Here is a 25863-nt window from a genome sequence, read left to right as displayed (position 1 = left end):
GGAAGTCCTTGCTAAACCACAGTCCCTCAGTTACAGAATGAATACCGTAGCCTCGGCTGCTTCCAAGACCAGAACGTGGGCAAAGCCTTATCTTATTCTATTACTATATTATATTATATTTTGCTGTAATGACAAGGCTGAGAAACTACTGCCACTGGTCTCAGCATCTGCCCGCGTCATTTACCGCACAGGTTCCCAGCCGCACTGCACACTAGCAACACCCGGGGAGGCTCAGAACTGTGCCCGAGTGTTGCTGAGGGGCAGCCCGGGGCATCGGCAGTCTAAAAGACACCTAGGTGATGGGGATGGACAGCCGGTGCCGTGAATCAGGGAGTAGCTCCCACACCTCGCGGCCCGGGCTTCGGTCTTGCCCTCCAGTGACATCCTCTACTAATGCTGCCAGAATGATCTCTCCGTAATGCCTACAGAATTAAATTCAAACTTCGGAACACAGCGTAAGACTGACTCCACACGATCTGCTTTTAAATACCGGCCGCTGCCTCTCCCTGGCTCCCTCCCCACCAGCCCCAGCAAGCGTTTGTTTCCAGCGTGCCTGCCCCAGCCTCGGGGCCTGCGCATGGACTCATTCCTTCAGTCCTTGCTGGGACGTGTCCTCCAATGTTTACCTCTTTATCTGCCTGGAGAACTGCGGCGTCTCCAAGAAGTCTGTCCTCACATCCTAGCCTCTTCTCCTCCATCCATGTTCTCAAAGCACAAGTGTATTGGGATTCTTGTTTTTGTTTGTTTTGTTTTTTTGACTAATCATATTGAACTGTCATTTTAGAACATATGTCTCTCTCATCTTCATTAGACATTTTTGGAGCAAGGACGATGTCACATTTGCTTCTGTATCCCCCAAATTTAGCATACGGTCTAGCTTATACTGGCATTTTGTACCTGCTAAATACATGAATTAATAGCATTTTATACTATTTTCATTTATTATAGACAGAGCCAGAGGAGATTCATTTTGGGCCCACCAAAAAAGACAAGCTTACACTAAAAAAAAAGGATTAGTATTTACTTAATATTTAGTAATAACAGTGACAATTACTTTAGAAGTTTAGTCATCCCATTAGGCTACTAAATGAATTTTAAACATGGTTAAAGTCAAAGAAAAACTTTAGTTAAATCCTCAATCGTGCTTTCTTATCATCAGCCTCCCCAAACCACGTATTTTCAGAATCACAGCCAATATATACTCACCTTAGATTTCGGTAAGGGAAGGAAGCCCACTTAATGCCCACCACAAGTTGGCCTAATTTGGCATCATGTGACATCTAACCCACAACTCTGGTGACCATGCTTACTTTGTATTTGCTTTCTGATCTGGAAGGGGTGGGGATATGTCCTTTTTTCTTGAAGGTTGTAAAGTGCTTGCACTGAGGACATGGCTTGGTGCTGGAATCAATACGGCCAAGTTCCAAGAAGTACTTATATTTGATGGAATCTTCATGGGTTAAGTTAAAGACAATCGTTCTTTCTTCCAGGAATTCAAAACATTCTGTGATAGGGCATTTGATTTCTACTTGGCCAAGTTGTACCTGTGAGAAAGAGCACATGGGAGACAAAAAAAAAAAAAAAAAAAGACACTGGTTAATCTCTTCTTTTTTTCTCATATATTATCACTTATTTCATCATTACAGTAAAGGATTATCCATCATTTTTCCGGATTTCTAACATAGTAAATGGTAATCACTTTGGTACCTGCATTAGGCTGTACCAAAATAATCACTATATAAATTTTCCAAAATGATTTACAGCATATTTAAGCATTCTCTATCATCGTATTTGTGAACTCAAATGGACCTAAGCCACAGGCTCAGCAAAGAAGCAAATTATCATCCCATCCTTCTGGAAACCTCAGGGTAAGAGGGCATTCAGACAATATGCCAGCTAAAGGATGAAAAGGTGGTTCAGATTTTTCAGCCTTACTACGGAGTATCTCAGCACTAAACTTAGGGCAACTGTACTTTAAAAGAAATAAAAAGGATTTTGAAAAAAAAATATATATCTATATATACGCACATATAGATATATATCACCTAGTAGTTTAAAAATACTGCAATAATAACCTCATCTTCCCTGACTCTTCCATGTAATAGTTTTTATGTCATCAGAATCACAGGAACAAGTAAGAAAATTACACAAATCACATTGGTTTAAAAAAAAAATCCATATGTTGGGACGCCTGGGTGGCTCATTCAGTTAAGCGTCTACCTTTGGCTCAGGTCATGATCCCAGGCTCCTGGGACGGAGTCCCGCTTCAGGCTCCCTGCTCAGCGGGGAGCCGGCTTCTCCCTCTGCCTGCCGCTCCCCCTGCTTGTGCTCTCTCTCTCTCTCTCTCATCTCTGGCAAATAAATAAATAAAATCTTAAAAAAAAAATCCTTACGAGATTTGGCTACAACTGAGGCTATTTATAAAATGAATTTCTCCCCAGGGCCACAGAGTTAAGTTAGGAGAGAGGAGAAGGATGTACTAGAATGCTACATTTAGCATTTGGTATAGGATTCTAGATAAGGTTAGCATTAAAGATTACAGCAAAAGATTAAAGCACAAAGTGTGGACAGAACTAAATTTTAAAAGATGAAGAAAATAAACTATTTAAAATTAAGGAGTTCCATAAATGTCTCCATAAGTAGTGAACAAGAAGTGTTTATTGTATTTATATATCATGGCATCATAATCTCCTTTTGCATATAGCAAAGGGAGACAGTGAAAGTTCCAAATGGCAAACAATGCTAAACTGTTTCTTTTTCACTTGGGTGAAGCTGACATTCTGAGAAGGCAAAACACACTGACCTTAATGAGAAAAAGCCCTCCCTGAAAACTGAGGGAGGAATGGGGAAACGCTATGCTGTCTGGGAAAAGAAAAACATCACCACAAAGAGCAATTAAAAAAACACACAACTGACATCATAGTAACTTTTCTTTTAACTTTGCTGTTTATCTGGCACAGACTTGAGGATAGGTAGTTAAGAACCCACAGGCTAAAGGATGCATGGGATGATACATTTAATATGAATAAAGGACATGAGCCAGACTGATAATGAAATGAAGGAGTCTGGCTTTAGATAAACCTCCTTCTTAGGATCAACCTGCTGAAAATGTCAATTGCTACATAATTTTATACGACTATTGTACAAAACACAGTCTAGAGACGTTTTTCAAATATCAGCCCAAAATAATTTTTCTACTTTTTATGTTGTTAGAGTTATGAAATGTTATTATAAACCCAATTAAATTTCATAATGCATTGTTTTCAGTTATAGCTCAGTTTAAATCTTCAGATTTTAAACAGACAAAAAACCATGTGTGACATTATTAGAAACTGGGTTAATGAAGCAAATAAAACTTTTTAAAAATTAATAAATGTTTCCTTTTCTAATATTCTGTCAACATTTATCAAGCCTGCTTCTGAGCCAGGTATTGGGTTAGGCACTGAAGCTTTGCAGTGCCCATCAGAAAAGAGGTGATCATGATACAGAGTGTGAATCTGCCTGACGGACAAGAACAGGGTGTCAGGAGAGGATATGGGGGAGGCTGAGTAACCTCACACTTTGGAGGTGCAGACGAGGCTTCTAGGAAGAAGTGAGGTTTCAAGTGAGATCTTAAGATTAGTATGACTTAGCCAAACAAGGGTGAAGGTGTTTCAAGCAGACAGAAGATACACCATAGACGAAGGCCTGGAAGTAAGAGAATATGGCACACTATAGCAGGGGTATTCCATATTTTGCCCACCTCCTAACTGGATCAAATGTATACCGCCCTAAGGTACATGCATCCTAACCTAAAGATGACAGCCTCAGAGGGACTGAAAGATGATCAGTAAGACTGGACCACAAAGTCAGAAAGATAAGGGTGTACAGATGACCTGGGATCAGAGCGTGAGGGCAGAGCATGAAGCCATCCTAAAAGTTTGGATGTTTTCATAAGAAAATAAAAAAACCCCTCCAGTTTTCAGCAAGTGAAAACCAATTTGTTTTCATTCCACACAGAAGGAGCTCCCTTGGGCCATTTCAAGTGACTCCTGTTTATTGGGGATCAGCATACTTTAGGGGATAGGAGCCAAATTTTTTGCTACCAGGTCAATGTTTTAATCTGGCCTCCCTCTCCTATAAATTTATTTTAACCATACAATGATAACAATGGAAGCAGTAAGTTCAGAGCCAACCAGGGATAGTCAGGTCTTATAGAAATGGACTGTAGTTTAGGGACCAGAGCAATTCAAGGCAGCTCAAGGGAGTAGATTCTCTTGTTACTCCTTCAGCAGTGAGTGCTCATTACCACACCACATTGGGTATTACCTACCATCTAACATCCAACCAGAGGACCTTGTCTTCAGTGTTTTTCAAATCTGTCTGCATACCTATCCATTTCCTTAGAACGCACAATTTCTTCATGCTCTCAAACTCTCTGCATTTTGCCTATTCTATACCTTCTCTTCTTTCTGAAAGCTCCAAAATCCTTACCCTGAACTGAACAAAATGATCTCTATTTTATTAAGCAGATAGAAGCAGACAGAAGAAGCAATAGGATCATAGCTTCTCGTCTTCCCACTACCAACTGTCTCTGAATCTATGTCTGTCCCCATATTTTCTATCCTCTTTCCTTTTCAAGCATAGGGCCTGAATCTCCAGGACAACTGCTTGAGTCTCTTAAAGGGTTTGCTGAGAATTCAAGTTTTATGGCCCACCCAGGACCTACAAAATTTGAATCATTGCTGGTAAGCTAGTAATTGACAATTTGGAAAAATTACTCATACAGTTCTTTGAATTACTCATAGTTCTTCATACTAAACAATATCTCCTTTTTCATAATAAAATGCTACTCATGACCTATGCAATCTCTGGGCCTCTACATATCTTTCTCAGAATAATTTCCTCAAAAAAATCACTACCAAATAAGTAATCATGATTAAGCAAAGTTCATTCATTTATTTATTCAACAAGATATGTATTTCATCAGTTCAAGGACACATTTTTTCAGCATTTTTAAAAAAATTTTATCTTATTATGTTACGTTAATCATCATACATTACATCACTAGTTTTTGATGTAGTGTTCCATGATTCACTGTTTGTGTATAACACCCAGTGCTTCATTCAATAGGTGCCCTTTTTAATACCCATCACCAGGCTAACCGATCCCCCCACTCCCCTCCCCTCTAGAACCCTCAGTTTGAGCATTTTAATATCTCAAAAGTCAGGATTGTCTTATCATCAATAGTCTTTAGCATTGTCCCATAGTTTAATTTGCAGTTTTTATTTTCTTGGTGGCACATAATATAATACTGCATCCTACAATTGATCATGTCTTAGATTTCAATGAAATGTGGTTTTTACAAGTTAGGCACCATGGTGGACTCTGGAGAAATGAGGGGAGAGAGACACAGAGCTTCTTTGCAGGAAATGTATAATAAGTAAATAAGCCAGGCAGATTATAGTCAGTGCTTGAGGGAACTACACATCAGGGAAGGGATCTCTAAGGGAGAACTTGAATGGGTAACTAAAGTGCCCATCATGTAGAGAAACTGGGGAAGAGACTACAGGCAACAGAAGCAAAGACATGGCCCCAGGGCACAAGGTGTCTGATGGGCTTGTGTTCACAGAACAGAACTGTGTGACTGAGACACGTACCAAATGAGCCAGAGCACACAGACCTTGTTGGCTGTGATAGGAAGTTATGGATTGTATTTTAAATTCAGTGCAAATCATTGACTAGTTTTATGAGGCGGAGTGACATACTTTGACATTAAAAACATCACTCAGGCTCTTCCTGGTGAATGGACTGCAGAAGGACAAAAGTGGAGACTGGGAGAATAATAGGACTCTGGATTGTACTTTTCTTCTTACCAGTGGCCTCTGACTGTTTCAGCCCTCTAGACGGTCGATGGTGGATGATGGAACTAGGTGATGGGAGTAGCCAGATATGGGGCACATTTTGGAAGTGGAGCCAATGGGGTTCGGTGATGGACCAGATATTGAAAATGAAGTAAAGGGAGGAAGCAAAGATAACTAGGATTTTGGCTTGAATAATCCGATGCTGAGGGATGCTATTCACTGAGAAGTGTCTAATAAAATACAGTTTTCATGGATATGTGATATTTGCTGGAAAGGATTCACTGCAAATTTATTATAGCAACAAGAATAAAGTTCATTAATTCATCCAAAAAACTATATATTTAACTCTTAAGATATTACAAGTAAAAGACATAGGTCCAGGATATAAAGTAGCTTAAGCTATGAATCTTGCTCTTGTGGAACTTGAGAATACAGCAATCAAAGTTGTGTTGATAGCCTCTTCTAGCAACTGATGATTTGATGATACTAATTCACTTAATATTTTACCCACTGTTTAAAACATTTTTTATTAGGGTAATCATGAACATACGCAAAAGTAAACAGATTGATATTATGAATCTTTAAGTACCCATTCTCCAGCATCAACACTTATCAACTCTTGGCCAATCTTGTTTCTTCTGTGCACTGAACCATATGGTCCTCCCATATTATTTTGAAGCAAATAGCAAACATCATGTCATTTCATTCATGAATATTTCAGTATGGATCTAAAGAAAATTAGTCCTTTAAAATACATAACCATGATATCAAATATCTCCTCAAATGACAATGATTCTTTAATATCAATTTAATAGTTCAAATAACATGTCATCTAACTTCTGTTTCAAGGATTTTATGTACTTAATATACTTAAAACAAAGATATTTTATTTTTTAAAAAAGACTTTATTTGAGAGCAAGAGCAAGAGCAAGCGAGCGAGCGAGAGAGAAAGAGTAGGGGAGGAGCAGAGGGGGAGGGAGAGGAAGGGGGAAAGAACCTCAAGCAGATCTTCATTGAGCATGGAGTCCAATGTGGGGCTCGATCTCAAGACCCTGAGCTGGAATCAAGAGTCAGGTGCTTAATCAACTGCACCACCCAGGTGCCCCCAAACAAAGATATTTTAAGTTTGTGTTGTGTTCAATGCAATACCAGTATTTATATCACTGAAAAATACATTCTCCAATTCTTCTGGACAAAAACAGGTCCATTCTTGTAAGACAAAATTACTTAACGTTAAGACAATCTCCAGGTGTCTCCAAGAGACACTACTATTCACTTAACATTAAAGCTAAAAGGCTAATTTGCCACTTGGGACAACTCAAAAGTAATTTAGTGACACAGGTGAGGGGGAGCCTCTGGAAAAGTGTCAGAATAATTAAATCATCCAGACAGAAGGACAGAGAATGTTTAAAACTTGGACTTCAAAGCTTGATTTATCAAAGGTATGCCTAATGACTTTGATCTTGGTTTTAAGTGTTGGTCATAATAGTTTACAGGGTGCCTCCAACTTTTGTTCACTTGATATCAATTTCCTCTTTCCTTAAAAATGGAACATGTTAATATGACAGAAGAGAAGAGACTACCACAACAAAAGCAGTAACAATCATGAAATGAACACAGCTCCTCCTACATGCCCAACACTATTCTTTTACTTTTTTTTTTTTTTTAAGATTTTACTTTTTTAAGTAGTCTCTACACTCAACATGGAACTCGAACTTACAACCCTGAGATCAAGAGTCACATGCTCTACCTACTGAGCCAGCCAGGTGCCCCGCCAAGCACTGTTCTAAACATTTTCTGTGCATTAATTACTTTGTGGAGCACCATAGAAGCAGATTCATTTTCAGGTTCATGGATTTCCCCATGACTTTATCATCAGTGACTACAGGAAAGTGGCTGCTTTACTGATAAATATGCTTTTCTGTTTACTCAACAGGAACTACAGAGCATTGTGCTAGATGTCTTTGAATTTTTTAAAAAAACTAATGAAAAACATCAAGCCAAATATCCCAGAAGTTCTCTCAACCCCAAGCAAGATAAATACAAAGAAAAACACACTTAGACACACCAAGTAAAAGTGCCAAACATAAAAAAGTATCTTAAAAACAACAAAAGAGAGGGGCGCCTGGGTAGCTCAGTCGGTTAAGCGTCTGCTTTCAGCTCAGGTCATGATCCCAGGGTTTTGGAATTGAGCCCTGCATCAGGCTCCCTGCTCAGTGGGGAGTCTGCTTCTCTCTGCCCTTCATTATCTCAGGGAAGGGAAACATTTCTTACTTGTAACATGAAAAATATCCCCCCAAAATTAATAAACTGGATTAAATAAAATTTAAACCTCTGTTCACCGACAGATACTGTGGAGGGAGTGAGACTGTAAATTAGAATGGGAGAAGATATTTACAATATGTAAAGACAAGGTTTTGTTCATCCAGAGTATATAAAGAACCTCTCCAAGTCAATAAGAAAAAGGAAGACAACCAACTGAACAGAAAAATAGTCAAGGCACTTCACAAAAGAGGATGTTCAATGACCAACAAACATGAAAGTGTGTTCAACTTCATGAGTTATCAGGGGAATGAACATTAACATCACAATGACATGTAATTTTAAAGGAATTAATTGAGTTCTTATAGCACTTACAGAGTCAGCAAAATAATGTTTAAATAGTTAGAATAGGGACGCTTGGGTGGCTCAGTCAGTTAAATGTCTGCTTTCATTCAGCTCAGGTCATGATCCTGGGTCCTGGGATCAAGCCCCATATTGGGCCCCTTGCTCAGTGAGGAGCCTGCTTCTCCCTCTGCCTGCTGCTCCCCCTGCTGTGCTCTCTCTGTCTCTGACAAATAAATAAAATCTTAAAAAGAAAACACAGAGATTTAAAAAAATGGTTAAAATAATAACTATATAATTAATGCAGTATTAATTTTCTATTCAATAATGCAACCCTGTTTTTCTATACACCATCACCTGTTTATGTTAAACCTCTTTCCTCTCTTTTCTCACCCAAATTTTCATGCTCCCTTATTCATTTAAGAAAAATTTTTAAATTTTAATTCAGCTTTTTGAATAAGGTTAGAAATTCTCATCATTCAAAAACCAAAAAGTATAAAGTAGATAAAAATAAGCAAGTCTCTCCCTTATAACCGTACTCATTTTCTGTCCATCCCACCAAACAGTTGCTGTTTCTTTCAAGAAATGTTTTAGCACATATAAGAAATGCAAATATATGTATTTTGTCCCTTTTTTACCCAAATGTTAGCAAATAGTAATCACTTTGTTTTCTGCACTTGACAATATATTGTGGAGATATTTTCTTATTACATAGGAAGGGCTTCCTTGTTTTTTGTTTGTTTTTAATAACTGTCTAGATTTCCACTGTACTAGAAATACCACCAGCCTTATTTCCCATACTGTTGAACATTTAGATTGTTTTTTAGGATATATTTTGCTATGGCAAATAATGCCACAATGAATACCCTTATATGTAAATTATTCACATGTAGGCAAGGGTATCAGTAAGATAAATTCCCTAGATTCTTTAAGAAGTTAACTTCCAAATTTTAATCAGTCTATAAAGAATATTAGTATGAAGGGATTTTTCAAAACAAAGTACTGATGAACTATTTAGACTGATGAACTATTTAGACTGAAAGAAAAATGTATATGTAATATGTGCTCAGATAAACAGAATGAGTACATATTCATTTAACTATGATAAAATTTGCTTTTTGAAAGGCAGAAATTTTAGACCAGACTAGATATTTGGTCACACATTAGAGAGGGAAATACTTCTAAAAGAAAAATTGAGTTTTCTTTGTTTAAATGTTATCCACTCTGATTTCCCCCATCATTATGTTAATCTAAATAAGCCATTCCAATTTCTTACAATCAGAATATAAAGACACTACACAGGTAATTTACAAAAAGGACCCCCAAATGAAATCAGAGGCAAGATTCTGCTGCTGTTTATGTGGCCGAGTGTCCTTGAGTTTCAGGGGCACACACAACCAACTCTCTTGGAAATGGAATAATTCACCTTTAGGATTCCCTGCTGTCTCTAAAACGGTGTAATTATAAGGCATGCGCTAATTTACAAAAAGACCAACAATGCACTTAAACTTTCTAAAACTTTAGCTCTAGCTAAAAAAAATCAGTAGTGTAGTGGTTGAAAGAGGAGATTCCAGACTCAGATTGGTTCTGAGTCTCACCACTAGTTCCTTACTCTCTCCCTCATCCAGCATTTGCATCCCTGGAACCGTGATGGCAATATACCAACCGAACTGGGTATTTGAGAGGACTATATGAGTTAATTTGTGTAAAGTACCTGGAACAGTATCTGACGGATAGGGAAAACTCAATAAAAATTGGCTAATATCTATCTTCCTTGGTATTTAGAAAACAATATTTCACAAAATTAGTTTTAGAAATTAAAAACTCTTATGATGCTTATTTCTTATTTGAGAACATTTAAATCCTGCAGTAATTCATAACTCAGTATTCTCATTCATAATTCAGCGTTCTTCCTCCAAAACCATATATTTAAAGGAAGATAAATAAAGTACAAATTACATGAATATATTGTATTCCGATAAGGAGGACTGAATGCTGAGGTAAATAAGAAACACAGATATTATAGATTTACATCAAAAGTGCCCCATTTTCTTAAAAATTTAACCAAGAATGGAAATACAGACACATAGATATGGAAATATAGATATGGAAGTAATAAACAGGAAATGGCATTTTTAGTTGATCTAGTACCAGAGTAATAATTAGCAATCCTCTGGTGGGGGAGGGAAGACTAATTTTACTTTTTTACCCAGAGGTTTAATTTCAGTAAAAAGGAACAAGTGAAAATTTCAGGGACTAGAGAAAACTTCAAACTTTAAAACATTTACAGAACCTACAAGAAACCTTTTATAACTTCTCTCTCTCCCTCCTCATTGGTTTCATTTTCTTGGCCTTTAAAATATGCTTAAATATCTTAAAATGCCAAAAGCAAGTAAAAGCAAAAGCCATTCCAATCAAGAAATGGGCAGAAGACATGAACAGACATTTTCCCAAAGAAGACATCCAAATGGCCAACAGACACATGAAAAAGTGCTCAACATCCCTCAGCACCAGGGAAATCCAAATCAAAACCTCAATGAGATACCACCTCACACCAGTCAGAATGGCTAAAATTAACAAGTCAGGAAACGACAGATGTTGGCGGGGATGCGGGGAAAAGGGAACCCTCCTACACTGTTAGTGGGAATGCAAGCTGGTGCAGCCACTCTGGAAAACAGTGTGGAGATTCCTCAAAAAGTTGAAAATAGAGCTATGCTATGACCCAGCAATTGCACTACTGGGTATTTACCCCAAAGATACAAATGTAGTGATCCGAAGGGGTACATGCACCCTGATGTTTATAGCAGCAATGTCCACAATAGCCGAAGTATGGAAAGAGTCAAGATGTCCATCAACAGATGACTAGATAAAGAAGATGTGGTATATATACATACACATATATATATACATATATATATATATATACATATATACATATACACACACAATGGACTATTATGCAGCCATCAAAAGGAATGAAATCTTGCCATTTGCAACGACGTGGATGAAACTAGAGGGTATTATGCTAGGCGAAATAAGTCAATCAGAGAAAGACATGTATCATAAGATCTCACTGATATGAGAAATTCTTAATCTCAGAAAACAAACTGAGGGTTGCTGGAGTGGTGGGGGGTGGGAGGGATGGGGTGGCTGGTGATAGACATTGGGGAGGGTATGTGCTATGGGGAGCACTGTGAATTGTGTAAGACTGTTGAATCACAGACCTGTACCTCTGAAACAAATAAGACAAGAGAAGATAGTAAGAAGGGAAAAATGAAGGGGGGGAAATCAGAGGGGGAGACTAACCATGAGAGACTATGGACTCTGAGAAACAAACTAAGGGTTCTAGAAGGGAGGGGGGTGGGGGGATGGGTTAGCCTGGTGATGGGTATTAAAGAGGGCACATATTGAAATGGAGCACTGGGTGTTCCAGCAAACAACGAATCATTGAACACTACATCAAAAACTAATGATGTAATGTATGGTGATTAACATAACATAATAAAATAAAATTTAAAAAAAAAAGAAAAAAAATGTAAAAAAAAAAAAAGCCATTGGTGGTCTAGTTATGGAAAACTATTTCACCCTTCCACAAATCATAGTAAATTCCCTTAACAACTCTGAAAAGTGAATAAGAAAGTAAAACTGCAAATATAGGTGATTTTGCGGATTTATGAGTAGGCAGAGTAGTGCCATTGACTCAAATCTTGGGCATATTTAAATTAATGGGTTTAGGGGAAATTATTGCAAAACAGACATGTTGGTCTAGAAAAGCAATGTAGTAGTTCCCCAAATTTTTTCCCTGAACTACAAGTTATTTTTAATTTTCTCCTAGGTCTTATAGGAGGTATTTACCCATTCTTCTTGGTAAGGGGTCTTCAAACACTTGAAGATAGCTATCATGTCTCTTCAGTTGTTTCTCTCGGGTAAACAGCCCCACTTCTCTAACTGTTCCTCATATATCGTTTGAAATCTTTTCTTCTTCCTAGCTTTCTTGGTAAAAGTGTACCACCCAGAAACCAAAGCCATCATTCAGGTGTGGTCTGGCCACTGGGGAAACAGGATTATCCTCAACCACAGTAAAAACTGAAAGAAAAGAAACCAACAAAAAAACCTCCCAGGAATTAGAAGTTACCAAAATTTAGCCAAGAAGTTGAAAATCTGAACAGGCCAATTACAATAGAGGACCTAATTTAGGATATGTCTTCTAGGAAAGCGTCTATTCCCTCGGTTTCCCCTCCGCTACAACAGAATATTCTCTGTTCTCCCTCTTTCTCTCTGTGGTTTTCTCTTTTCTCATCTCATCTGTTCTTCTCATTTGGTCTCTTTCTCACCTTGTCTACTTTTACTTTCTTTGATCCTTAAATCGGGCTCCTAAAAGAATTAATTTTGTATTTCTTAAAATAACCAGCTCTTGGGCTTATCCTTTATGTTGTTGGGTTTTTCTTTTTTCTTTTTCTTTTCCTTCCTTTGGGTTTTTATGTTTAAGACTATCCTCTTTATGCTTTTATTTGGTTCGTCTTGTTATCCTTTTCCTAGTTTCTTAAGATGATTCCTTAGTCCCTTGTTTCCTGCTTTTATTCCTTAGTAATGAATAGTTTTTACCATGTTCTAAAAATTTTGGAATGAAATGTTCTCTCCATTTTTTTTCTAGGCAGTGTATAAACTGTTTTCACTTCCTCTTTAAGTGTTGCTTAATTTCTCTGCAGCTAAAACTTTTTTGGTAATTTTTTTCTATTATTTATTTTCACCTTTGCTTAATTATGAATAAAAGTAAGTGGTCTGTAAAATCTTAATTTTAAAAATAGTAAGGTTTTGGGGTGCCTGGGTGGCTCAGATGGTTAAGCCTCTGCCTTCCGCTCAGGTCATGATCCCAGGGTCCTGGGATTGAGTCCCACATTGGGCTCCCTGCTCAGCAGAGAGCCTGCTTCTCCCTCTCCCTCTGCACCTACCCCTGCTCATGCTCTCTCTCTCTCTGTATCTCTCTGTCTCAAATGAATAAATAAATAAATAAATAATCTTTAAAAAAAATATTAAGGTTTTATTTCTAGCCAATTACATAATTTAAAAAAAATGTTTCTGGGACAAACATCTTTTACTCTAATCAAGAGATGTAAGATTCTATAGAGATTTCTATTAAGCCAGTTTGAATGGCTTACGTTAATTCTTCCATGGGCTCATTAATTTATTTATGTACTCAATTTGATTCTGAAAGAGGAATATTAAAGTTGCTTACTATATATTTTTTCAAATTATACCTCTCATTGATGTGTTTTTGGTTTACATATTTAACTGCAGTGTTTCTTGGTGCATACAAGCTTATGACATTATCTTTGTAAACAGTCTTCTCCCTATTTGGTGTTTTTATATTTAAATTCTAACTCTACCTCATCAGAAATTAGTACTGCCACTTCTTCCTTCTTTTTATAGGCATAAAACTTCTATGGTTTTGCTCATTTCTTCTCACTTCAACTTCTTTGTAAAACACTTTGCTCTAAATGACTCTATGGATTAGTTTCAACTCAATACCCAATTATTTATTCAGTGCCTACTATGAGCAAGGCACTCTACTACCTACTGGAGAGAATTTATAGATGAATAAACTGCTACCCTCAAGTAGCTTCCAGCTTCTCAGGGGAGATAAACATAAATGACCACTGTTCAGGCAGAGAAGCAAAAAGGAGAACTGGTTTTGACTGTGCATGAAAAAGGAGGTATTTTAGTTAAACTACGAAGAATAAAAAGGATCTCAATGAGTAGATTTGGCTATTTTATTTCTTAAATAGAAAAAATATGAAAAATATTTTAAAAGATATTTGATAATGTTAGATAAGGAAGCGTTAAAATTGTATTTACATAAGTATGTAAAAGTATATATGAAAAAACATGAAGTGAGAGAGAAGAAGGAAGGAATCATTCAAAATTGATTTTTCTTGCTGTGGAATTATTATTTTTTATTTAATACTCTAGTATTTTTGTTAAAATTTTGATTGTACAGAATTTTTTTTATGCGTAAGTATTTTCTGAACTATAGTAACTGGTAGATCCAGAATTGATAGCAAAACCAGTAACCAAAATTTTGGGTTGGTCTTGAAAACAAGACAGGATCTTGAGAATTATGGTTAAATTCAAAACTGAATTAATGAACATTATTTAAGTTTATCTCTGAATATACTTGGTAGTCTTAGTTTAAATCCTATACCAATACACTAATGAATTCTGGGCTTTGCCCCTAACCCTCTGTAGAATGCAGTGGAGAAGGTAGCCATTTCCTAAGTAAACTAAACCCTTTGGATATCCCTCCCACACAGTGCTTCCGTCATTGAAGCTAATTCACAGAAAGCAATGTTCCTTTCCTGGAGCTGATGTCAAAATAGTTATGTGTGGTTTTTTTAAATCCAAAAACCTTTCTTCTTGAAAACTGTTTAACAAATAGAACAACAACATCACTCTTTACAATACTACTTGTAAACTTGAAGATAGTCCAAGTTTGACACTTCTAAAAAATACATGTTCTATATTTTTACTCACAACCATTTAATTCTTTTTCCCTACAGGTTTTGGTCTTTCGGTATTGGCAAGCATCAGTGCTTTCCTAGACGTTAAACCAAGTTCACATAGTTCTTTAACTTAAAAAGAGCAATTTCAACAGAGCCTTTTCATGCCAAAACAAAGTATCTTTGTGCACCATCCACCCAGTTCTAGGAATAGCATGTTCATTACCTGGAGTTTTAGATTCAATAAAGAAAAATATAATTCCTTCTTCCTGGCTTCTATTCATTACTTCCAAATATAAAATACTGTTTAGTGCAGAGTGACCAAATTTTCCTTTATATTTCCCAGAAACAAAGTTAAAGTATATTTGAGTATGAAAAGAAAAAAGAATATATGTGTTTTCAAAAAACTGTCCTCTCTTTTGATGTTTGAAATTTAATACTTCCAAAGTATTAAAATTTAATAAAAAATGGGATCTTATTCTAGGAGTAAAGCAATCTCTTTTAAAAATATGAGTAGGGGGCGCCTGGGTGGCTCAGTCGTTAAGCGTCTGCCTTCAGCTCGGGTCGTGATCCCAGGGTCCTGGGATCGAGGCCCATGTCAGGCTCCCTGCTTGGCAGGAAGCCTGCTTCTCCCTCTCCCACTCTCCCTGCTTGTGTTCCTGCTCTCGCTATCTCTCTCTGTGTCAAATAAATAAATTAAATCTTTAAAAAAAAATATGAGTAGGATATGGGTGACTGGCTGATTCGGTTGAGCATGTGACTCGATCTTGGGCTTGATCTCCACGTTGGGTGGAGAGATTACTTAAAAATAAAATCTTTTAAGGGTGCCTGAGTGGCTCAGTCAGTTAAGCATCCAACTCTTTGTTTCAGCTCAGGTCATGATCTCAGGGTCGTGAGACTGGGCCCCTCAATGGGCTCCACGCTGAGAAGAGTGTCTACTTGTGGTTCTCTCCCTCTCCCTTTGCTCCCCTCGTACTCGCTCTCTCTCTCTAAAATAAATAAATAAATAAATAAATAAACACACAAACAAATAAAATCTTTTGAAAAATATGAGTAGAATAAAGAGGTGTCTAAAAAAGACTTGCTTGGTGAACGGATATACTATAAACTCTTAGTTAAAAGCTTTGTGATTAGACTGAAAAAGGACTGGAATACTCTCAATGTCTTGATTTACTACAAATACATTTTAGAAAATTCTACCCTGCTTCAACTGAGTTTTTTCATTTCTTTAGGTGGCTGCAATACAACAATAAAAATCTCTTGACTTTGCTATTGGTCAACAAGGTAAATATAGTTCATGTATAAGAATTGAGATAGTTCAAATGTGAGGTTTTTGACTGAAATAACAATTTGTTTCAGAAAACTAGCTAAGATAAAGTATATAGGAAGACTGTATGATAGAGACCAACTAGAAAACTGTGAGTGATATGGAAAAAGTAGAACACATCACAATATTTTAACAGACTAAATAATAAGTAAAACTGAAAATCAAGTTGCTTTTCTCTTATAAGCCAAATATAAGTATGAGTGTAAAGGAAGAATACCAACATAATTTAAAGGTTTTTATATAGTATTTTTGCCTGTATAGTATTTTTATAGTATTACATATACCTGAGGTCTATTGTGGGTTCAGTTCTAGACCATCATAATAAAATGAATATTGCAAAAAAGTGGGCCGAGAGAATTTTTTGGTTTCCCAGTGCATATAAAAGTTATGTTCACACTCTACTGCATGTAAGTATAAAATAACATTGTATTAATACAGTAATAGGTATATTATATATCTATTAAGTATACAATAGCATTATATCTAAAAAAACCCAAAGTACACACCTTATTTTTCAAATGTTAGTGCTAAAAGCTGCTAACTATCAGGGTGCCTGGGTGGCTCAGTCAGTTAAGTGTCCTGTTCTCAGTTTCAGTTCAAGTCATGATCTCATGGGTCGTGGGACTGAGTGAGCCCTGAGTCAGGCTCTGTGCTCAGCAGGGAGTCTGCTTGAAGATTCTCTTCCTCTGCTCCTCCCTCCCGCTCTCTCTCTCTTTCTCAAATAAATACATAAATCTTTACAAATAAATAAAAAACGCCAGCTATCATCTAACCTCTCAGCGAGTCATCATGTTTTTGCTGTTGGAGGTCTTGCTTTGATGGTGATGGTGGCTGACTGATCAGTGTGGTGGTGATTGTGGCCGGGCTGGCTGTGGCACTTTCTTAAAATAAGACAACAATAAATGTTCCCACATTGATGGGCTCTTTCTTTCACAAATGGTTTCTCTACAGCATGCAATGCTGTTTGATCTCAACAGAATTTTCTTTTAAAATTTGAGTGAATGCTCTCAAACCCTGCTGCCGTCTTATCAACCACGCTGATGTAATATTCTAAATCTTCTGTGGTCATTCCAACAGTCTGCACAGCATCTCCACCAGGAGTAGGTTCCATCTCAAGAAACCACTTTCTTTGCAATTCAATACGAAGCAGCTCTTTAACTGTTTAAGTTTGATCATGAGATTTGGCAATTCAGTCACATCTTCAGGCTCCACTTCTAATTCTAGTTCTCTTGCTGTTTCCACCACATCTGCGGTTACTTCCTCCACTGAAGTCTTGAATCCCTCAGAGTCATCCATGAGGGGTGGAATCAACTTCTTCCAAACTCCTGTTAATGTGGGTATTTTGATCTCTTCCCACGAATCACAAATGTTCTTAAAGGCATCTAGAATGGTGACTCCTTTTTAGAAGGTTCTCAATGTACTTTTCTCAGATCCATCAGAGGAATCACTATCTGTGGCAGCTATAGACTTATGAAATGTAGTTCTTAAATAATAAGACTTGAAAATCAAAATGACTGACTCCTTGATCCATGGGCCAAAGAATGGATGTTTTGTTAGCAGGCATGAAAACAACATGAATCTTTCTGTCCATCTCTATCAGAGCTCTTGAGTGATCAGGTGCATTGTCAATGAGCAGTAATATTTTAAAAGGAATCTTTTTTTTTTCTGAGCAATAGCTCTCAGAAGAAGGTTCAAAATACTCAGTAAACCATGTTGTAAAGAGATGTGCTGTCATCCAGGCTTTGTTGTTCCATTTATAGAACATAGGCAAACAGATTAAGTGTCATTCTTAAGGGCCACAGGTTTTCTGGAATGGTAAATGAGAATTGGCTTCAACCAAAAGTCACCAGGTGCATTAGCCCCTAACACAAGAGTCCACCTGTCCTTTGAAGCTTTGAAGCTAGGCACTGGCTTCTCTCCTATAGCTATCAAAGTCTTAGACGGCATTCTCTTCCAATATAAAGCTGTTTCATTCACACTGGAAATCTGTTGTTTAGTGTAGCCACCTTCATTCATTACCTTAGCCAGATCTGGATAACTTGCTGCAGCTTCTACATCAGCATTTGCTGCCTGTCTTACACTTTTATGTTATGGAGATGGCTTCTTTCTTTAAACCTCATGAACCAACCTCAGCTAGCTTCAAACTTTTCTTCCGTAGCTTCACTTCTCTCAGCCTTCATGGAATTGAAGGGAGTTTGAGCCTTGCTCTGGACTAGGTTTTGGCTTAAAGGAATGATGTGGCTGATTTGATCTATCCAGACCACTTTCTGCTCTATAGTAAAGGTTTAAATTGTAAGCTTTCTAGAAACTTCTGGTATTGTTACAGTGAACCTGATGACGACGATGATGATGACAATGATGATGACGATGATGATGACGATGATAGCAGTCACTAACATTTATTGAATGTGTAATAGTCAGGTACTGTACTAAACACTTTCTATCAATCACCTCATTTTTTCCTGATAAAGATCCTACCAGGTCCCAAAGCATAGAAGAGGAAGTCATTTGCCCAAGGTCACACAGAAAGAAAATACTGAAGCTTTAATTCAAACCTTGTCACTACCAGCGTCTGGACACATCGTCACAATGCCCCTGCAGATGCCTATCTAGACTTGGCAAAATCAGCTACTTGAATAATAATGCCATGTTGCTAGTGGCCACTGAGAATTCTTAAATGCTTCATCAAAAAGCAGTAAATGTCTTTCTAAACATCATACTTTCATGAGCAGAAGCAGTCTAACCTTGACCTGCCTCCTCCAGGTGCAATGCTGTAAACAAGCAGATGGTCTCCAAGCCCATCTGTGTTGTCATCATTGTGCAGCAGCCCCTCTCTGGGTGGCTCTGGGTTACCCTTCCTCACCTATGAACCATTTCTAATTTTCACTCCTCAAGGTCTCACCCTCAACCTTCCCTTTCAGCTGGCAGATACATACGCAGTCAGTAACCTCACCTCCCAATTGACAGGGTAAAAGCTGATGAGGTCAGATGAGAACCCTTCAACTTTTTGTTCCCCACACATTGGGGGTGCATTCTCTTCCATTCTTCCTTCTTCTTTGGTAGAAAGCAGAACCTCTCAACGTTCTCAAGAGGAATGTTTCTACCTGCTTTGTCAGGGACCTCAACTCTTTCTGGTAACTTCAGCAATCAAGCATATAAACATGCTCGTCTCTCTCATCATAAAAGCAAAACAAAATAAAAATTCTTTAGCACCCCATGTCCCTTAGTCTCCCTCCATTTTCAGCCAAGCTAATTGAAAGAATATTTAATGTTCTTTTCTCTATGTCCACATTAAAAAATCCACGACTATCTGTCTCACAGCTCTACTTGAAGTCTCTCTCTACAAAATTACCAATGACCTTCTCTTTAATAAATGCCTTTGTGAATCCTTATCTTACTCGCCTCCTCTGCATTATTGACACTGTTGACCTCTGCTTCCTTCCTGGCCCCTAGTGTATCACACTCTCTTGTTTCCTGATACCTTCTTCTTTCCCCTTTGTGGATTCTTCCCATGTCTATCCATTAAAGTTTCTCGAGTCTCAAGGTTTTGTTTATAACAGACTGTTCTCATTGATCTCGGTGTTATTACTCCACCACCATGGTTTCAACTCTACACACATGCTGAGGTTTCCCCATGTGAACCTCCAGCCCAGATATCTCTACTGAGCTTCTGATATCCACATGCAAATCCCATGTCTCCAGTCACATACCTCAAACTCAGTCTAAAAGAAATCATCATCTCCTCATCTTTCCCTGACAGCCCAATTTACTTCATGTTCCTTATCACAGTGAATGGCGCAGTAACCAGAAAACAAAATATTTCTTCCTGACTTTTCTTCTGCATCATCTCTACCTCACGCAATCAATCAACAAAATTCTACTTTATTCACACTTCAGAGAACCATTTACCTCTCCTGATTTCCACTGCCACTAAGTCCAGGCTTGGGAGTACTCTTTCTAAAACACAAATCTGATCATGATAATCTACTAGTTAAACTACTTCCATAATACCCTTGTGCTCAGGATAAAATGAAAACTCCCTAGTATGTGAAATAAAGCCCCAATTCATGTTTGACTACTTTTCTGGACTCCCGATTGCCATTCCCTGACATTGCAGACTATACCCCAGTCACACTCTATTTGCCTCTGGAACATGCTGTTCCTTCTATCTGGGACATTCTTCACATGCACTTTTCCTGCTGAAACGCTGCAGGTCTTATCTTTGGTGTCAAACCCTTTTGTAAAACTTTCCTAGTCTTCCAAAACTGCATCATGTGATTCTTAATCACCTGTAGCTAGCCTGTGCTAGCAGTCATTTTATTTATCCCATTCCAGAGTAATTGTTTGCTTTTCCCATTATTCTATAAACTCTTCGAAGGCAGGAATTGCACCTTATTTATTCGTACATCTCAAATACCTCCCCTACCACCTGGCACAGAGTACGTGCTTAATAAATATTTGTTGACATTCAAAAAGAGGTGAATATAGCTAGTGTTGGTTTTCTAGGTAATGATCAGGTGATGAGTCTCCATCCACAGAAGTCTAAGGGTCAAGCAGGAAGCAGAAATATAGATGAATATGGGGAACCTGGGGCCGTTAGTCCAAGTATAACATCTATTATAGGGGAGGAATGTGATTTTGTTTTGTCTAGTGTATAAAGTGGCCTTGTAGGTAGAATAACTGATGTCCTGTTCTGGACTATTTTAAGGGGTTCTGGGAGTGGGAAAGGAGTGACAGCCTAATTGGCCTTTATCAGTAGTTCTAAGAAGACAGAAATGATCAATCATAAACTATCAGGGTAGAGACCTCACACAGGCCAGAAGCCCAGCCTCCTTTAAGGGGAACAGCTACATTCTTTGCTGGCCTCAACTCAGCTGTTGTATCCAATGTGTTAACTGAAAGAAAAAGGCTGGTGTGTAGGGAAAGAAGTGCTTCTGACCCTTGCGACGTGTCAGCCCATTCTTCCTAGTCCAAGTCCTTCAAAGTGTTCCTCAGCTGCTCCCATTCAAGAGCACTGGTTTTTAAATTTTTTTTTATTATTTAATTATTTTTTAAATGTACCAGTTGTCAAAAATGTTACTGGTTGACCAGAATTTCACTGGATCCCTAGTACATAGAGAGGAACCATATAAATTTCATCTGTTGAATAATCATCATTTTTGAGGGAGAGTAGAAATACATTTTTCCCCTCAAAACAAAGTAGATCTGGTCTGAGCCTCACTTGCTAAAACTAGAAGAACAGGTATCAGTCATACTGGGGGCCTGGAGGATGGGGAGGCGTTTCAAGGCAGTCTCAGAGGGCAACTGAGTTTGTGCAGCTATACATGATTTTGTAAAGGAAATTTGGAAAACAGAAAAAGGGAAAAAATTAGACTTTGTCTTATCCAAATATGACCAATATTAACATATGCATGTATTTCCTTCTAGAATATACTATATTCTACATCACTCTAAATTCAATTTGGTATCTTGCCTCTCCACATAATGTAACATGAGCATTTTCCATGTTATTACCATCTAATCATTGTTTCTGAATGTTGCATAATATTTCAGAAAGTGGAGGAGTCACAGCTAACCTGTGGAAGCTGTTTCTAATTTTATGTTATTATAAATAATGTGGTGATGAATGAGTTTATGCATAAGCTTTTTCTGTGGTTCAGATTATTTCCTTAGGATAGAGTCCCAGAATTGGAATTATTGGATCAAAGTGTGTGATTATTATAAGACTTTCCTTGACACATACGGCCAAACTGCTTTCTGAAAGCTATATTTATTTACAGCCCATGATAGTAGCCATTTTACCACACCTTGCTCTGATGAGTACCATCATTAAAAAAAACAAACTAAAACAACACAAAAAAACCTACAAAACTTTTGCCTTTAATGTGATAAGCAAAAATGGCAGTATTATTTTTTAATTCATGTGGTTTAAAATTTATTTTTACTAGTTGTAGGCTTTAATATATATCGGTTCACTCACTTGTTGTTTCTCCTTTTATGTAAGTCTTCTAGTCATGTACTGACCTGTAATAGTTTGATGTTCTATACATACTATGCAATTTTTATAGAGATTATACAATATTCCATGTGAAGTAAGAACAGTATCCAGCAAGCTCAGCCAAAGCAACAAGCCTGGATCCAGAATCCAACCTTGAACAGATGTTTGCTTGGCAGCCTAGTTGCAATAATTAACATCAGAAGGCAGGGCAATTAAAAAAAAATACAACCAGATATCACATCTATGAATCATGGTTCTGTAAATGTCCCAAACCATCTGGATGACAGGGCTTCAATCCTCCATTTTAAGAAAGACCTGCAGGATAGCACTAAAAAGCCAAGGGACCTCTGAATACCAAAAGCTCATGGGATATTGTTTGTCTGCCTCTTAAATCATTTCTCATTCTCTGCCTTTTAATAATAGATATTGATGTAGCTGTCTCAAGCCCTCTTTCCCTGAAAGAGGCACATACCACATTTTATTTATCTTGGTATCCTAGGGAGTACGAGGACCCTGCTCCGTATACAGTAAGCACTCAGTATTTGTTTGTTGAAATAAATTGAAGTAGAATAATCAAAGCCTTGGCAGACTTGGCCCAAAAGCCAGAGGGTGTCTCTTAATTGCTCTGGTCAGCTCTGTCTAAAGTACCCGCTGCTGGGAAGTCTGGCACAAGAAACTCACCAGCAGCACTGCATGTGAAGAGCAAAACAGAGAGGAGAGTACTGGGCTTCTGAGGCAGGTGGAGTGCCTTTACAACACGCACAGTCCTTGTCCAGGTTTACTGTGCTGTTCTCATAAAGCTGACTGAGCCAAGAAGCAAACTGAGACTTCAATTTGATATGCAAAATGGCAATGTGTTATTATTTTAATGTATATTATTTTAGCAGAGGATTTTTTTTTCTTTTCCCAATAAACAGACGGTAACAGGTAATTCTCAAAGGAAAAGAAAGAGGCATCCACCTGAATTAGCAACCTAGAGAGATTTTCATTTTGATGTCCTAGTACTATTGGATTGCATACCTTCACAACATTTAACTGAGACCTATGCCGTGTTGTAGGAAGCATGCCGATTGCCTTCAATTGTACACCATTTCTTTCGCAAAATCAAAATCTTCACTAAGCTCCAGTATTGGCAGGCGAGAAATCTACCACTGAACCACCAATGCAGGCTAAGCTCCAGTATTGGCAAAGAATTTACTAAAGCACTTTTTTTTTTAAAAGAATGCATGGAAAAATCTATCCCTCAAATTGCTTCTTTCCAGCTTTCAATTTTGAAATATCTCAATTTTTCTACACCCCCTCCTTTCTCTCTCTCTCCCACATACACACACATGCACACATACCTTATTTTTTTTCCTTAACCACTTAAAAGAATAGGGACATTCTTTCACTTAATCACAATCTAATCATTGTATTAGGAAACTTAGCATACATAAACTATTTCTACCTAATATACATCCTATATTCATATTTCCCAAAGTGTCCCCAAAATATTATTCCCAGCTGATTTTTAAAAACTACTCAGGATCCAACCAAGGATCATACAGTTCATTTGGCTGTCATTTCTCTTTCATCTCTTTTAACCCTTCAACTTTTAGAAAAATAATTTGTCACTAACATTTTGAGAAATTCAGGCTAGTTGTTGTTTTGTAGAATGTCCCACAATCTAGAATTGTTTATTATTTCCATCAAATCAAATCTGAGTTAAACATTTTTGATGATGTTTAGATTTCATTTGTAAGATTTGATGTAAGATAACATTGATGTAAGAATCTCATGATGTAAGATTTCATTTGTAAGATTTGATGTAAGATTTCATTGATGTAAGAATCTCATGATGTAAGATTTCATTTCCCATGGTGTCAAATCAAGAAGCACATACTTCCGGTTTACACATTATTGGTGATGACAAGTTTCATCATTCAGTTATGGTGATGTCTTCCAGATCTCTCTATTGTAAAAGTACATTTTCCTTTTGTAATTAATATGTAATCTGTAATTGATACTTGCCCGTATGACTATATTTTGTTCCCCAACACTTTACCAAAAGGTTGTACCGTCCACTAATGATCCTTCCATCAATCAGACATTGCATTGGGGTTGCAAAATGGTGATATTTCTAGTTTATTATTCCTCCTACATTTATTAGCTGGCATTCTTCTTTTTGTTAAGGGAAAAAAGGAATTTTTTATTCACTGATTTTTAAATTTTTTTAAAGATTTTATTTATTTGTTTGAGAGAGAATGAGAGAGAGAGAGAGAATGAGAGGGGGGAAGGTCAGAGGGAGAAGCAGACTCCCCGCTGAGCAGGGAGCCTGATGCAGGACTTGATCCTGGGACTCCAGGATCATGACCTGAGCTGAAGGCAGTCGCTTTACTAACTGAGCCACCAGGCGCCCCTATTTACTGATGTTTTTAAAGTTGAGGTATAATTGACATATAACATTAGTTTCAGGTATACAACATAATGATTTGAAATTATCACCACAGTAAGTCTAGCTACCATCCTACAATGTGATACTTTTTTTTGTCCTATGATGAGAACTTTGAGGATTTACTCTCTTGGCAACTTTCAAATATGCACTGCAATATTATTAATTATGCTATACATTACATCCCCAAGACTTATTTATTTTGTAAGTGGAAGTTTGTACCTCTTGACCCCCTTCATCTATTTTGCTCACCCCCAACCTCCCTGCCCTCTAGCAACAACTGTTCTGTTCTCTACATCTATGAATTTTGTTTTTTAGATTCCACATGTAAATGAAATCATATAGTATTAATCTTTTCTGTCTGACAGCGTATTTCCTTCAAGGTCTATCCCTCTTGTCTTTAATGGTAAGATTTCATTCTTTTTTATGGCTGAGTAATATTCCCAGTGTGTGTGTGTGTGTGTGTGTGTGTATCACATTTTGTTTGTCCATTCATCCATCACTGGACACGCAAGTTGCTTCCATATATTGGCTATTAAAAATAATGCTGCAGTGAACATAGGGGTACATATACCTTTGAATTAGTGTTTCCATTTTCTTCAGATAAATCCCAAGTAGTGGAATCACTGGATCCTATGGTATTTCTATTTTTAACTTTGTGAGGAACGTCCATTCTGTTTTCTATTCTGGCTACAGAAATTTACATTCCCACCAACACTGCACAAGGGTTCCCTTTCTCCACAACCTCACCAACACGTGTCATTTCTTGTCTTTTTGATCATAAACATTCTAACAGATGTGAGGTGATATCTCATTGTGGTTTTGATTTGCATTTCCTTGATGATTAATGATATCAAACATCTTTTCAAGTACCTGTTGGCCATCTGCACGACTTCTTTGGAAAAACGTCTATTCAGATCCTTTGCCCACTTTTTAAAATTTGAAATACAAGTTGGGGCACCTGGCTGGCTCAGTTGGTGGAGTGTGTGATCTTGATCTCAGGGTCATGGGTTTTAACCCCACTTCGGGGCTTCTCCCTCTCCTTCTGCTTGCTGCTCCCCCTGCTTGTGCTCCTTCTCTATCAAATTAATTAGTTCATTAAATTAAATCTTTTAAAAAAGCATAAAAAAGAAATACGACTTTATTCTGACTCTAAATGAAAA

The 25863-nt window shown here is 37.5% G+C and overlaps 1 protein-coding gene across 6 annotated transcripts in view; it reads right to left on the bottom strand.

Moving 5' to 3' along the window:
* RNF217 (ring finger protein 217) overlaps positions 1-25863 on the bottom strand; it is a 144538-nt gene that overhangs the window by 55788 nt on the left and 62887 nt on the right. For all 6 annotated transcript variants that reach the window (XR_010413755.1, XR_010413754.1, XM_045865477.3 and 3 more), the window contains exon 2: positions 1311-1544. Coding sequence is in view for 4 of the 6 variants with exons in the window: in XM_045865477.3 (XP_045721433.1) it covers positions 1311-1544 (234 nt within the window). In the remaining 2 variants the exon portion in view is untranslated. The remainder of the gene's footprint in view (positions 1-1310; positions 1545-25863) is intronic.

This window comes from Mirounga angustirostris, unplaced genomic scaffold (assembly GCF_029215605.1).
Source record: "Mirounga angustirostris isolate CCGP_5_RB_7025 unplaced genomic scaffold, mMirAng1.0.hap1 SCAF_8, whole genome shotgun sequence".
Taxonomy (NCBI): domain Eukaryota; kingdom Metazoa; phylum Chordata; class Mammalia; order Carnivora; family Phocidae; genus Mirounga; species Mirounga angustirostris.
Note: the sequence above shows the minus strand (reverse complement) of the source record. Positions and strands in the feature narration are given on the sequence as shown.